Source organism: Aspergillus heteromorphus (genome assembly GCF_003184545.1).
Source record: "Aspergillus heteromorphus CBS 117.55 chromosome Unknown BO70scaffold_23, whole genome shotgun sequence".
Classification (NCBI taxonomy): domain Eukaryota; kingdom Fungi; phylum Ascomycota; class Eurotiomycetes; order Eurotiales; family Aspergillaceae; genus Aspergillus; species Aspergillus heteromorphus.
In genome coordinates, this window is record NW_020290428.1 from 362,137 (window position 1) to 377,108 (window position 14,972).

General features: G+C 51.3%; 3 protein-coding genes across 3 annotated transcripts; 2 read left to right on the plus strand and 1 right to left on the minus strand.

Moving 5' to 3' along the window:
• Positions 1–20: 20 nt before the first annotated feature.
• Positions 21–5,630, plus strand: BO70DRAFT_341273 (uncharacterized protein; the record flags this gene model as incomplete). Its single annotated transcript, XM_025541328.1, has 10 exons — positions 21–756; positions 806–843; positions 896–1,109; positions 1,163–1,279; positions 1,329–1,412; positions 1,461–1,634; positions 1,685–1,709; positions 1,754–2,338; positions 2,399–5,241; positions 5,290–5,630. 10 exons carry the CDS (start codon positions 21–23, stop codon positions 5,628–5,630), a joined length of 5,157 nt encoding a protein of 1,718 aa, XP_025397043.1.
• A 1,550-nt stretch (positions 5,631–7,180) lies between these two features.
• BO70DRAFT_373004 (uncharacterized protein) lies at positions 7,181–9,740 on the minus strand (the record flags this gene model as incomplete). The annotated part of the gene is made up of 5 exons (XM_025544891.1): positions 7,181–7,741; positions 7,795–8,064; positions 8,119–8,406; positions 8,468–9,336; positions 9,437–9,740. 5 exons carry the CDS (start codon positions 9,738–9,740, stop codon positions 7,181–7,183), a joined length of 2,292 nt encoding a protein of 763 aa, XP_025397044.1.
• A 1,919-nt stretch (positions 9,741–11,659) lies between these two features.
• On the plus strand, positions 11,660–14,779 carry BO70DRAFT_364360 (ATP-binding protein). The gene has a single exon (XM_025543791.1). The coding sequence runs from the start codon at positions 11,739–11,741 to the stop codon at positions 14,616–14,618; it is 2,880 nt and encodes a 959-aa protein (XP_025397045.1). The 5' UTR covers positions 11,660–11,738; the 3' UTR covers positions 14,619–14,779.
• Positions 14,780–14,972: the final 193 nt, after the last annotated feature.

Here is a 14,972-nt window from a genome sequence, read left to right on the forward strand (position 1 = left end):
ACCAAGAATCAAGCCAAAAAATGCTGGGTAAACTGTGCGAAAAGCTTTGCTGTGGTGGCAAGGGAGAAAGAGACGACGGTACCGAAGAAAACGTCCGCCCTGTCAACTTGTCCCCAAAGGATAAGGATGAGGTTGTGTTTGAAGGGGGCAAATCTCGGATTGAGGACACCCGAAACGCGAATGTCGAACGACCTGTCAATGATTCGCAGGATCTAAATAAAAAAGCAACCGAAAAAAACTTGAAAACTCAAAATTCCGATCAAAAAGACGAAGTGAAGTGTCTGGAGCAGGCCGAGCATGATGGGGTCGATGCCGACGTGTCTCCCATACGCAAGCAACATCCAAAGGAAGATAGTCTGGGAAAAGACAACGAACTGAAGGAATATCACAAGCATGACGAAGCCAGGACCTCCAAGTGCCCAGTATCTGAGACAACGCCCCTGAATAAGGAAGCGAACAAGGGGAACAATACACCCGGCAATGCAGACCTTTGGCAAAGAGCCTTTGACGAACTTGATGATGATTTGAAGGGACAGCTACGTGAAGACAAAGCTATATCACCAGAAAATGCCATCAAGGAGGTTATTGATGGAACGAAAAAAAGCTTTGAAGCATATCAAAACGGGGGACTGAAGTTCAAGAAGCGCGATGGAAAAGAAAGCAATGTTCGCGATGTGGCCAAAAAGATTCTCAACTCGGCTATCGAATGTTCGGAAATTGTCACAGGGCTAGCAGCTTTTGACCCTAGTGGCCATGGTAAGTAGCTCTGGGCCGGTCTTAAGGATGTCTATTGATCAATGTATAGCTTCAAGCGCGTGGACGATTATATCGCTTGGGTTGAAGGTAAGAAGTGTTGTTTTTAGTTACCACTACCCCAAGTTCACCCTAAAATCAGATGGCCACAAACTATAGCGATCAAAGAGAGGCCGCGTTCCAATCATCTGAGTTTCTTGCCGATATACTGGCTCGATACATTATACTCGATAAATGTTGTCGTACAAAAGAGCTACCCAGCTCTGATGGGCTTGATAATGCGGTTACGCGAGTATACAAAGCAATTCTCGAATACACAGCAGAGGTCAAAAGGCGAGAGAGAGCAACCAAGTTGGGTACGTGCCCATAGTTAGTATTCCTGATGATCGCTCAAACTGATAAGCGGTAGATCGCATGAGGAACAGTATCTTTCCGGATTCCGACACAAAATTGTCAAATCTTCAGTCGGCCGTGGAGAAACAGGATCAAACAGTCACATATTGGAGCCACATCAACAATATTCTACGTAAGTCATGCACTCGAGTCTTCTTTTTCTCATCGCTAATGTTTCAAAGATCAAAGTACCAAGGCAGACGAAATACTTGCCAGTCTTGAAAAGGTCTATCAAAATACACAGACGATACTAGTCAAAGTTAATTGTACGGCCCATCCTTATCTTCTTTCATTGTCTGAACTGATTTTTCTAGTGGAGGAAAAGCACAAAATCCTCGATTGGCTGTTCAATGAAGACCAATACTCTAAGACTCAGAATGACAACCAAAAGATTCGAACAGACAACACTGGGGGTTGGCTTTTGTCTTCAAATGAGTATAAAAAGTGGAAGATTACACCAGGCAATCTTTTGTGGTTACATGGACCTGGTAAGACTCTTTTCTCAATCCTGATCTTGTTACTAACTAAATGGACCCAGCTGGCTGCGGAAAATCAATTCTTTGGTATGTAAATTAATGATAATAAGATCAGAATCTAATAAATATAGCTCTACCATCATTCAAGATATCCAAAATCATTACAGCAATGATTTGTCAAGTATATTTGCCTACTGGTACTTTCAATTCAGTCGCAATGAGACACAAGATGTGAAAAACATGACCAGGGCTATTATTCGACAACTGGTAGCTGAAGAGCTTCCAGAATCGCTTGTGAGTCTATGGGGAAAAAATGCTAATCACAATCACATTCCAGACCAAGCCATGTTCTTGACAGTTCTCGATGATGTTATCAAAAGCTATACGGGAGATCATATATTCCTTATCTTGGATGCACTCGATGAATGTCCCGATAATAAGGTTCGGGAGAGGGATCTGATGCTTCGGACTCTAAAGGATCTGATAAATAAGCATGGAAAAAAGATCCATCTTCTGGCAACAAGTCGATTTGAAGAGGATATTCGCTGCCACCTGGAGGGGAGTTCAAGAATAGATCTTGAGCGCCAAATGGAAGACGATGTTAAAGCTTTCGTCTGCAAAGCATTCGAGAAGGAAGGAAGGCTAAGCAAATGGGGAAAGAATGAAAGGGTCAAAGACCAAATCATGGTAACGCTATTGGACACAAAGGAACCAAGGTACTATCATGCTCTCTCTTATTCTTAAAGAGTATTCTACTAACATTTGCCCTCTGCCAGGCGTTTTCGTTGGACCGATCTACAAATCGAAAGACTTAAAGATTGCACAAAAGAGGACAGAGTTAATCAAAGCCTTAAGACAATTCCGAGAACTCTGGAAGAGACATACCGTGGAATCCTTCGAAAAATCCATCAAGAAGACCAGGTGGACGCGCGCTTGATACTCACATGGCTCAGTTTCTCTCTCGTGCCGCTCAAGCTAGAGGCAGTTGCAGCAGCAGTGTTCTTTCCATGTCACGAAGATGTTGTCAAGATTTGCACTACTAGTTTGGTCACTGTTAGTCCATCAGACGGCACTATTAAACTCGCCCATTTCTCGGTGAAAGAATTTCTGGTTTTGGACACTGAGCAGCCAAGCCCTTGGTATCACTTGACTGTAGCCTACGGTCATTTCGACATAGCTAATCGTGCCCTTGATGAGCTACTTTGCAGGACTACTGATCTGACTATAGAGTCTGCAGACGATCTGCCGCTTTTGAAATATAGCGCTGATTATTGGGGCGCACATTTTTCGGAGCTTACTGGTTCTGGTGCCAAATTCCCGGACCTAGAACACAAGATATACTGCCTATTTGAGGAGCCCATAGTCTACTTGAACTGGCGGCGTATCGCTCGAAATAATTTTGTGCTTGGCTTATGGGTTATAGCTCATACTCATTTTGAGCCACCCATCTACATGGCCTGTGAATTGGGGATGCAGAGTGTTGTTGAGAGACTACTCTTACACGGGGCCGATCCTTGTGCGGGATTTTTTCGTTATCGTTCAACCGACCTCTACAGAAAGACATTTGAAGTGGCTGCTTGGAATGGTCATATTACCATCGTAAAGCTGTTGCTGGAAAACATTGAGATTTCGTTGGAAATAGCATCGAGCATTGTGCAGTTCATTAATCTCAACAAGGCTTCGCGTGAAGAAGTCAAATCCCTTCTAGACATACTTTTGAGCACTGAAGCATTGTACGACAAGCCCGCAAATGGATGTGTTCGTTTGAATGAAGGTTTTGTGACAGCCACAGCGAAGAACTGCAAGTCAGGTCATCAGATCATGCGCCTTCTTTTGAATATGCAAGACAATCTGGAAGTTCCAGTTACTCAACGTGTTCTTCTACAAGTGATAGAGAATACGTTTTGCGGTGAAGAAATGATGCGAATAATTTGTGACAGGAAACAAAAAGACATTCGAATCACTGAAAACATCATATCCAGGATAGCCTTGGGTTCTGGCAAACTTCCCAGTATAGCGACTCTATTTCTACAAAGCTTCGGCGCTACTGTTCCTTTGGATTACCATATGATCGAGAATTTCGTGATACATGGATCGGTGGAGGTAGTAGACCTGCTTTTTCAGATCCACGGTGATAAAATTCAAGTCACAGAGGACTTATTAGTCCTTGTTTCTCGTAGTCAGCGCAACAGCAGTGCAGTGTTTAACTCTATCTGGAAAAGGGCGTCTGGTATAAAAATCGGAAAGGTTCTATCACAGATTACGGCCTTTTCACATGGATCAGATCATGCAGAGCTATTACTAGCGGGATGTGATAAAGGCTATTTCCTTGAACAGGAAATAATCCAAAAAGTGGCAAGGCATTCTTCTAAGCCTGCCGTGATGCGAATGCTTTTGGACAAACGAGAGGCAGGACTGGTTGCTTTTGATGTTTCACAGGCAACAATGATGGCAGCTGCTTCTAACTTCACAAATCCACAAGAAATGATGGAACTGGTCATTAACAACGCGAACTCAAAAATCTTGATCAGCGAGGAGGTTTTATGCTCGGCAGTTCGCAGCAGGCTCAGAGGAGGATCTGCTTTGAAGTATTTGCTTGGTCTTGATGAGAATCTGCTGATCACTGAGGAAGTAATTATTTCCGCAGCAACAAACAGTTTAAGAAGGGAAGGGATATTGAAATTGCTATTCAACAAATTCTCAGGCTCTTCGCTGACATATCGTTTCTTTGAGACAGCTTATCAGAATCATTGTCTGTTCGACTTATTAACATTCTGGTTAGAACAAGGTCGTCATGTACAGGATTGCCAATTGATAGGGACACTTTTGGAGCATGGTCTTGTGGAATTAAGGCAGATTGCGAAGCTGCTTCATAAAAGACTGATTGAACTCGATGACAATCTTGTGGATGCAATAGGGACCGAAAAGTCTCTTACTGTGGCATTTCAAAGTCGCCATGTGATGGAAACGCTGTTGGGTTTACAAAGAAATGATCTCACAGTTAACGAAGAGGCTGTATTAAAGGCTCTGGATAAAGTTCATGTGGACCATGAAGCCTTGAAATTACTCACCGATCGACTGGGATCCGCAGTAGCTGTTACACAGAGGACTTTGGAAGTCGCTTTTTTCAATCATGAATTCGAACTCTTTGATTTGTTGCTGAAAGAGGGGGGAGACTGGGATCTTCAAAAGATTTGGGATACGATTTGGCGACATAATACTTACGTCCAAGATATTGTGACAACTGCAAATACCCTTCTTAAGTATGGAGAGTTTGATATCTCACAGAACCTGCTGGACTTCCTTCTATTGGAAGATAGAAGAGAAAGCCTCGACGATTATGACTTTGAGACATTGGCTGATTTCTATGCTGAGCATGATATGTCCGCCCCAGCCCTTGAAGTGCTCACAGAGATACTGCTTGGACAAGGCCGCGCGAAACCCATCCTCAAAATCATCACTCGACCGGGGTTTGCGGTACCCATTACAGAGACGATTTTGGATGCGCTATGGCAGAATGACCACATCTCTGATAAGTACAAAGTGCTAATCTCAAATATTCTTCCAAAAACTGGGGATTTTGTTATTTCACAGACACTGTTGAAATTTCTTCCTTTCTGTTACTTCGATCCTTTCTGTTACTTCGATTCCGGGTCCTCGTCAGAAGATAGCCTGACTGAAGAGGGCCTGACTGGTGAGAGCCTGACTGAAGAGGGCCTTCATGAGCTGGTCGATCTATACACTGAGCATGATCTATCAGCTCCTGCTACTGAAATGATCACCAAGATACTCTTCGAATTGGGCCAGGCGCATGACATCAAGAGATTGTTCTTCAAAAATCCCACTTTCGAACTCACGGACGACCTTCTGCAGCTTGCAGAAAGAAATCAACGGGCATACAAGTCAATCCTGATGCCTTTCCTCAACGCGAAAAGAGCCGCGGATCAGAATGTCAAGGTTTCCGAAACAAAGACCGAAGCAGAAGAAGTCCAGCCCATGTTACTTTGAATTGTTGATCATGTTGATCATACCAAGTCTGTCTATCTAGTTGAATGAATTTTGATTCAAGCCAGTCCCCGTCTATCACCCTAACCTAACTGCAATCCATCCTGTTTGTATAGAACTAGCTCATACTATAGCCTCAGTTGGCAAATCCGCGTTACCCCCCCCCCCAACACTTATCCTTGAATGCCCCTTTCTTACCACCAAAACAGGATATATACCCCATCTCAGCCCCCAATGTATCCCATCCCCAACCCCAAACCACCAGCACCGTAAGGAATTCCCACCCACACTTTCCCAGGAATCAGCACCACATACCACAAGCATACAGACGTCCAATCCCTTCCCGAGTCGGTAGCAAGGAGCCAGTCAGTCATACGCCCCGGAACGATGACGATTATCCGAATTAGCAGTCCCCTGCACCTACACCTACCCCTGCACTGGGACAGCGGAGTGGAAGGGACAAGAGAGTAGGTGTAATCTCACTTGACAATAACATGAAATGATACATGCGTGATTAACAACAGCCTCGCGAGTACTATGTGGCATATGGAAGAATGACCGTGGAAACTGGACAGATAAGCTCCGATCACCAGGGACGGACGGGGGTGGATCCATGATGATCAACGGCAACGGCATCTCGTATCTATCCGATGCTTGTCTGCAGGCGGGTGGAGGCAGGCGGTGGTCAAGGAACTTGGGAGGAAGGAATGTGGGGAAATGTGAAACACTGCCGCCCGTTGCCCGATTGGGAAGGTTCGGTCAGGCCATCAGGCCATCGGTTCAATCAGTTCATCAGGCAATGAGGCAATGAGGCACGTCTTCATTGCCGTCTGTCGACATACAATCACATCACATCCCAATTATCCAGTCTGGCAATCGAATTCAAAGTCAATGGAAAGTAGAGCAAAGTAAAGTGAATTGAATTGAATTGAATTGAAGTTCTCAATGCAGTGATCTTCCGACGCGCAACTATCATATCAAGACAATTATTTCCAGGTAGCAGACCCGACGCCGAAACACTGCAATCGCCTATGGAAAATGGATATCAAACAAAGCAGCGGACCAGCATCGAAGGCAATCCGACAACGCTATCGGGAATCAACTTCAACATTTCAACTGCACATCATCCCTCGGAAAAGCGCATGGAGAGAGAGGCAAAGGAGGAAAAAAAAAGAAAAGAAAAAAACCAAGGAAAGCAACATGATTGGGATACAGCCTGATGCGACAACATTAGCAAAGAAAGACCAGAGTTGTACACGAGGCTGGCAGCACCTGAGATCCAGGTCAGACCACCGAACGCGACGCAAACAGCCAGGACCAACCCATCTTTCGCATAAAACATCAAATAGAAATAAAAAGCAAACCGACAGATATGTTCAAGAAATAACAATAATCCCGCAGATGAAATAGTACTAATAATAGAAAGAAGGAAAGCCTCGCACAGGTATCCGAACGTACGCCATATCCCCGCCTAGTGAGACTGAAATGATATCGAAATAGAGGAAAAAGAAAATCCGCAACCGCATGAATGCATCGGCATTATTACTGTGGCATTAACCGCCACCCTTCTGTTTCTTGCCCCCAACACGAGGGCTGGCCTTCACCTTGGGGGCGGGACCAACGTTCCCGTTGACCTCGGGGCCGCCAGTGTCGTCATTCTCCATCTTCACGGTGCTGGCACGGCGACGTTTGTTGCCGACGTTGGGGCTGGCGCTCGCACTGGTGCCCCGCGGCATGCTGCCTTGCATCTGACCCTGAGGGACCATGCCCGGCGGCCCCGCCAGATGGCTCTGGGCTGGACTGGGGTGGGCGGACAGGTGAGGCGAGCCTTGGGAGCCCGGAAGGCCCAGATGCGCCATCGCGGGAGATGCAAATTGGTTGGGCGCGTTCATGCTAGGAGCTCGGGGCTGGCCCTGCTGCTGCTGCTGCATCTGCTGCTGCATCTGCTGCTGCATGGCTTGATTCATGGGCGCTTGCATATAAGCGGTATTAGAAGCCTGCTGGTGGTTCTGCAGCCCGGCCACAAGCCCTCGCAGAGCCTCGGAGGGGGTCAGGTGGGGGTACTGGTGAGAGAAATTGAACAAGAGTTGCATTTGTGAAATAGTCTCTGCCACCTAGAGGAGAACGGTTAGAGGTGGCCTTGCTTTGATAGCACCGCAAAACTCACTTCTAGAAAGCTCATTACGGCGGTGGGAACCCCGCTTTGAGTAACCATGGACTCGGGCAATGTGAACGCCGGCTGTTGCGCTTGCTTGGCCTGGGCTCGTTTGCCCATGTTCTTAGAGACCTTGGGACTCTGCTTCTGCTGATCGGCCAACTCCAACGCCTGCAACTGGCTCCGAGGGAGGTATTCGGTATGACTGTTAACCACAACATCCAGCATTTCAATCTTGTTGTTAACATCAAAATGGGCTGTCAAACTTCCAGTCGTGAAAAGCTGGGCTTTGGTCAGTCGGGGCGGTCTGATTGAAGAGGCCTCTTGATTGCATACCTGAGTGTCATTCGTGAACCAATAGATAAAGGAAGTCTTGCCGCTGTCCACAATATGGCCCCCGTTTGGTGAGTCCCTGTCCCGTGCCGAGTCAACAATCATCTGAATCTGGCGGATCCCGCTAGTAAATTGGGTCAAGTAATAGCGCGCGAGAGCGGGTGTGGCGATTTCAAACTGTTTGGAGCCAGACTGTGGGTTATATGTGCCCTGTCGTAGGACGCCACCAGGCGCATAAAACTTGTTCACGAAAGACTGCCAGTAGTGTAGATCATGTGCCTCGGAGCGGCTCTGCCAGAGGTTAGCATTTGCTTGCTAGACCATATATTCCAAATCAACGAACGGAACATACACTAAAGTTGGACAGATCTGTTGCGAAGGAGTTGAGTTGCAAAATCGCAGCGCCGTTCATTTTCATCCGTTGCTGCTGCTGCTGCTGCTGTTGTTGCATCATCATAGCACCCGGGTTTTGCTGTTGCTGAGCTTTGAGCTGGGCCTCCTGCGCGGTCATGGGTGGCTGTTGTTGGCCCTGCTGCTGGACGTGTTGGCCCTGTTGTGTTTGAGGTTGTGACTGCGGCATCTGGGGCGCTTGCTGCTGCTGGACGGCCTGCTGAGCCTGCGGCAGCTGTTGCGGGGGAGGGTTGGGGGTGGGTTGCGGCTGAGGAGCTGTGGGTTGTTGCTGCGGGGGCTGGCTCGTGGGCACCTGTTGGGGATTCGGCTGCGGCGTGGCGCTTCCCTGGTGTGGTGGCGGTCCTGGTTGAGGCTGCGGGGTGACACTCTGATCGTGCACGCTCTGGGGTTGCGTGGCTGCACGCTGCTGCGGCGTGTGCTGACCGGGTTGTCCTGCTGCGTTGGCCTGCTGCTGGGCCTGCTGCTGGGCCTGCTGCTGGGCTTGCTGCTGGGCCTGATGCGCCTGTTGGGCTTGCTGTTGAGCTTGTTGCATGATGAAGAGATGCTGTTGTTGTTGTTGAATGCTCTGCGGCTGCCCATTAGGCAGTTGTTGTTGTTGTAGCATTTGCAGGTTAACCTGGCGCATTCCAGAGTTCGCTTGCATCGCCGCGAGCTGGGCTGCACTCAAGCCAGGCGCGCCACTAGCCATCTGGACCGGGAGCCCTCCATGCTGTTGTTGATGCTGCTGCTGTTGATGCTGCTGATGAAGCATCGCACGCTGCCTCAGAAGTTGGTTGTGGTGCTGTTGCATAAGTTGGGGGTTATTCGCAACTGTAGAGAAGGGCCAGGATTAGCACGTAATGTGGACCATGGAGACACCCAGTTGATGGGCGACGACCCGGCAAGTGCGCGGATGAAAGTAAGCACCTACAGTTCTGTGCAAAATGCGGCTGCTGGAACATGTGTGCCTGGGTGGGACCCAGGTGGGAGAGGGCATGGGCCTGGGCAGGACCAGGGCCGGTCGTTCCTGCCCCCGGAGGCATGCCACCCATGATCGGACCGCCCTGACTGACCTGAGGTCCTCCGGGTGCCGACACTCCTGGGTGCACCTGCTGAACCATCCCGGCCCCGGGGTGGACGTTTGGGTGCTGGCCGGGGGCCATTGGGTGACCTGGAGGCAGACTCGGGTGCTGTGGTATGCCTTGATGAACTGGAAACTGTTGCGCCATCATCATGTCGTGGTTACGAAGTCACCGATAACGGGACTCCTAGCGGTCGGAGAGGGGAAGGGAGGAGGCGGGATACAGGGCAGCGAGATTAGGATAGAGGGAAACACGACTCTCCAAGAAAGAGAGGGAAAGAAATTTTAAAGACCGTCAACAGCCGGGGGTAGGGGGGTTGGGAGAGAGAAGACAGCAGAGGGCGGGCGTCGAACTCGATGAGCGCGCTTGACGTGGAGGCACAACAGGCCGCTTTTAGTGCCGGAGCGGAGGCCAAGACGCAGCAGCTGACGGGGCGATTTGCTGCGGCGGTCGGTATCATCCAGGACCACACGAGATCTGGAGCATGGATCGGACCGGCCAAATCACCTGTGCCCACCGGATCGGAGGGAGAACGGCTTCGCCTCCAATGTTCAACGGGAACGGGCGGAGGGCGACGGGGGAGTTGGCAGGGACGGAGAGGGAGAGGGAAGGAATATGGGAGGAAGAGGACGGAGGTGTGGAGGGGCTAGGGGCCAACGAAAAGACAGACGGGCACCTGTCGCGATCGCCAGTTCAATCGCTCGATAACGAACGGGGGGCGTGCTGGTCCGAGACTCGCGGGACAGAAGATACCCAAGAGCGCGCACACCACACACGCACACACACACAACACAACCACAAGCCCAAGAGTTTAAGGGGAGAGAGAGGGAGGGGGGGAGAGAGGAGGGGTGGGGAGGAAGGGGAGGGTTGAGGGGAGGAAAGATTAGGGTCGGGGGGGGGGAGGGAGTAGATGGAGAGAGGAACAGGAAGGGGAGAGAGTCAGTCAGTCACTCATGGCGAGATCCTGCTCTGAGGCTTTTCTTTTCCCTCTGAGCGAGTGGCCGGTCGCCGATGGCCGCCCACCGCGTCCTCCTCACTAGCCCGCTTGGAGCCTGGTGTGGTCACGTGGCGTCCTCGGCCCATCGTTGTTGCGGGCGGGCGTCCATATATTTTCCGTCGCGGTTGCTCGTTCTTCCCACTTCTTCCCTCTTCATCCCCCCCCCGGAAGAGATTTCGAGGGCAAAGGTTTTTTCCTTCAGGACTCTAATGTGGTTCCTGTGTCGCCAGCCGTGGATCGGGACCTGATCAGTCATTTTCAGTCCCGTCCGCAGTCTCTGTCTGCAGTCTGGTTGATACATGTATCACACCACTCAAACTAACGCATCAGGTTATCCTGCGAGGCTCAAGCCATCTCACAAGGTTAGTTTAGTCCCTGCTGTTGCTCCATCACCCCCCCCCTCGTTTCGAAGATGATAAAACCCTTTTTACTTCTTAATCCTCTGAATCGTCCATGAGGAGACTATTCGGACCTTCCATTCCCGGTCGGTCTGCTACTTGCCAGTATATCTTATCTGAGAAACTTCACATTACGCTTCTTGCTGCATGATATGTATGTGTGGGCATTGGCTAACAATTCCCAAAGCAGATCTACCTAGCACTCCGATCGTCTGAGAGATCGATTGATCGATAATCGGTGGGCGGAGGGGTGATTGGCCGTCAGGTTGGGTGCTGGTTGCATCAGGCTGTTCCTCGCTGTCGATCATCTTCCCTGCCGAGGGGCGGGTATTTTGTGCAGATTAGATACTCGAGACCATGAATAGACGATATGTCATCAGTGATTTTACTCTATTTTGCAGTATGCTGTAGTTTGGACATGGCAATGTCCGTAGTATCTCCATCTACCTAGTAAACAAGAACACATTGTAGATCTTGACAGTCACTCATCAGCGACCTCGTTCGTAAATCCTGTCTTGGATTCCACTGGAAACAAGCTTATTTTTGCCTCTACCGCCGGGTTTGCAGCCACCATCTCATCACGTGACATCACCCTGGCCGCTGACAAACGGGGCCGACGAAGGGCAAGATCAAAGCCTTCCTTGACCTCGTTGACACGCAACCTGATGCAGACGAGCCACCCGCCTACCCTGCAGCATCGGCCGTAATTTCATATCCCAGTTCCGGCGGCATCATCTGCCCTGGATGTATCCGTCAATGCACCAAGGCCGGTTCCTTTGGTCCCTCGCTCGACCCTGCCGTTTCGTCGCGCATCGCCGGTATCCCGCCGCGGTTCTCTCGCAATCCCGTCGATTCCATCTCTCGCGAGCATGGCTAACCTCAACCCCCTCCGATCCTCATGATTCCCGGGATATCACCACGGAAAGCATCTCCGGTGCTATCCCCACCCACAACACCGACTCCGCCCCGTCAAGCGGCGATGCGTCCGTCACGGCGCCTCCGATAGAGCGATCTGGGAGGAAGGATTCGAGTCCTTACGGTTCGGCGGTCCGGAGGATAGGAAGACACAGACGGGCGACGCCAGAGCGTTCTGCTCCGGTGGCGACTATTCCGGACTGGTTTCGCGAGCGAAACCGGATTGTCAACGATGGGAAAGCAACGGGCCACGCCGAATCATTACAACACGTGCAGATACGGTCGTCCGAAGCTCAACAAGAACACGAAGCAGCCGAACAACAGGGTCAAGGCGGCAATGGAAACGAAACACCACCACCCTCGGATGGAGCCAGCGTTCTAGAGCAGCGGTATGCTTTGACCGAAGCGCTGTGGGAGGAGCTTTGTGCGTCCGCGCGGGCAGGACTGCGACTCCCGCCGATGAAGTACGCCAAAGAGCCCTCCGCGCGCAAGTCACACCTTGTCCTTCAATACCCGGGCGTCGATGGCATTCTATTTTTGGATGCGGTGGTGAAGAGGCTGGCTCAGGAGCTGGGTGCGGATCTGGTGACACTGAATGCGCAGGACATTGCCCAGCTGTGCAGTGAACAGGACTTGGCGGATGTCGGTACGACGTCGGCCATCCGATCGCTCAGCTATGAGGTATACCGGCCGTCTATCTCGGATGCCTGGCAAGAGGACGGCGCCCAAGAGGAGCCCGATGACGATGTCGTTGAGATGCCGCGCGGGTTCCGATCGGGCTTTCAATCCCCCAAATTCGTTGCTATTGAGAGTCCTCCAAGCTCCGGTGGAACCTCTCTGCCCAATCTACTAGGCCTAAAGTCATTGGTGGCCTCGTTTAATGTTCCGGTGGACAGCGCGGCTGGCTCTTCATCGCATGGTGCCGTTGACCAAACAGAAGATAGGCGGCTTCGGCTACTGCGCGAAATCCTTTCCCTGTCCAGCAAACCATCAAAGCCTTCGACACCAGTAGTAGAGGAAAGCGGAGAAACCTCCCCCGAGCTCTCAGAAGACCGCAACCCTATCCCTCGGCGGGATGTCATCATTCAGGTCCAAGATTACGGCGACATCCAAAGCACTCGGGAAGGCCCCAAATTCATCAAACTACTACAGAAAGCTATCGATGAGAAGAGGAAGAACGGATCCCGGGTCTTGTTCGTTGGTACTTCCGCACAGGAGGCCCCTCTGGATTCGGATGCCTCCAGGCTCATCCAGAACGCCTTCGATGATCAATTCTCACAGATGCTGGTCATCACTCCCGCCATGAAGGCCGAAGCGGCAGAAACCACATTCACCGAAGACCGGAAGAAGCGAACCCTCGACATCAACCTTCGCCACATCCAAGATCTGTTGCGGACACGGCTCACTGAACACCCCTCGGCGGTGAAAGACGATATCTTCCGTGACCGTGCCTGGCCCTTGGACTCGACTCTCGTTAAAAATAGCGGACTTGAGGAACGCTACTGGCCTTACAGCCAGGTCCACTGGGCTACAACTCTTGCCCTTGGCTCTATCAAGTCGGATGAACCGTTTGGATTCGAGCACATTCAACGAGGGATGGAGATGATGCAGAAGACCGAGCGGATCAAGGACGACTGGATGCAGGAAAAGACGCCTAAAGCGAAGACCAGCGAGCCCGGCAATGAACGGGAACGCTTGATAAGTTCTCTACGCAAAACTTGCAATACACACGAGAAGAAGCTCTTGAACGGAGTCGTCGACGCGAACAGCATCCGCACCACATTCGCGGACGTGCACGTCCCTCCCGAAACCATCGACGCATTGAAGACCCTTACTTCTCTTTCTTTAATCCGCCCCGAGGCGTTCACCTACGGTGTCCTGGCGACGGACAAGATCCCTGGCCTGTTGCTTTACGGGCCCCCCGGTACGGGTAAGACGCTCCTCGCGAAAGCCGTGGCCCGCGAGAGCGGCGCGACGGTCCTTGAGGTCAGCGGGTCCGAGGTCTACGATATGTATGTTGGAGAGGGAGAGAAGAACGTCAAGGCCATCTTCACGCTGGCCAAGAAGCTCAGCCCCTGTATCGTGTTCATCGACGAGGCCGATGCCATCTTCTGCTCCCGCACCGGAGCCAGCAGCCGCACGTCTCACCGCGAGCTCATCAACCAGTTCCTGCGGGAATGGGACGGCATGAACGACATGTCGGCCTTCATCATGGTCGCGACGAACCGGCCGTTTGATCTGGACGATGCGGTTCTCCGACGTCTCCCCAGGCGACTGGTTGTGGACCTTCCCACCGAGCAAGATCGCCTGGCCATCCTGAAGATCCACCTGAAAGAGGAGACTCTGGATGCCTCGGTCGACCTGGCCGAATTGGCACGCCGCACACCTCTGTACTCCGGTTCCGACCTGAAGAACCTGTCCGTAGCGGCCGCTCTTGCGTGCGTTCGGGAGGAGAACGCGTTGGCCGCACAGCACAAGGGCGAGGAGCCGTACCAGTATCCTGCCCGACGCACACTGACCCAGCAGCACTTCGAGCGCGGAATGGAGGAGATCAGCGCCTCCATCAGCGAGGACATGTCGTCCCTGTCCGCGATCCGCAAGTTCGACGAGCAGTACGGCGACCGCAAGGGCCGGCGCAAGAAGAGTGCCGGCTGGGGGTTCACGCCGGCGGGCGTGGACGAGTCGGCGAATGCCGTCGATGCGGCGCGCGTGCGCACATGAAGAGACCGGGTAGACCTGTATTCGAATAATCTATAGAATCGCACGGTTTGGGTGTTACATAGATCAGAATTTGTTTTCCGTTTGTAGGGCCGGAGCGGGTTGGTTGGGGCTGGGAAGGATGGCAGGCACTGGCTGGACTTGTATACTATTAGCGACACGAACCTCAATGTACCAACACCCATATACAATTTTCCACCGTCAGATATGTAGCAGACCACATGTGGGTCAGCGCGCGTCGATCGAGGCACGGGCAGGATGCAACGCTGGGCCCAAGCGGGCGTCGTACTTTTTCCCGCGAGGGCGATGATGGATGACATCGACGAAACCGCCAGCCCCTTGGATCTGCCAACCTTC

Coding starts and splice junctions, on each gene's coding strand:
- BO70DRAFT_364360 (XM_025543791.1), top strand. CDS start 11,739: ATGCACCAAGGCCGGTTCCTTTGGTCCCTCGCTCGACCCTGCCGTTTC.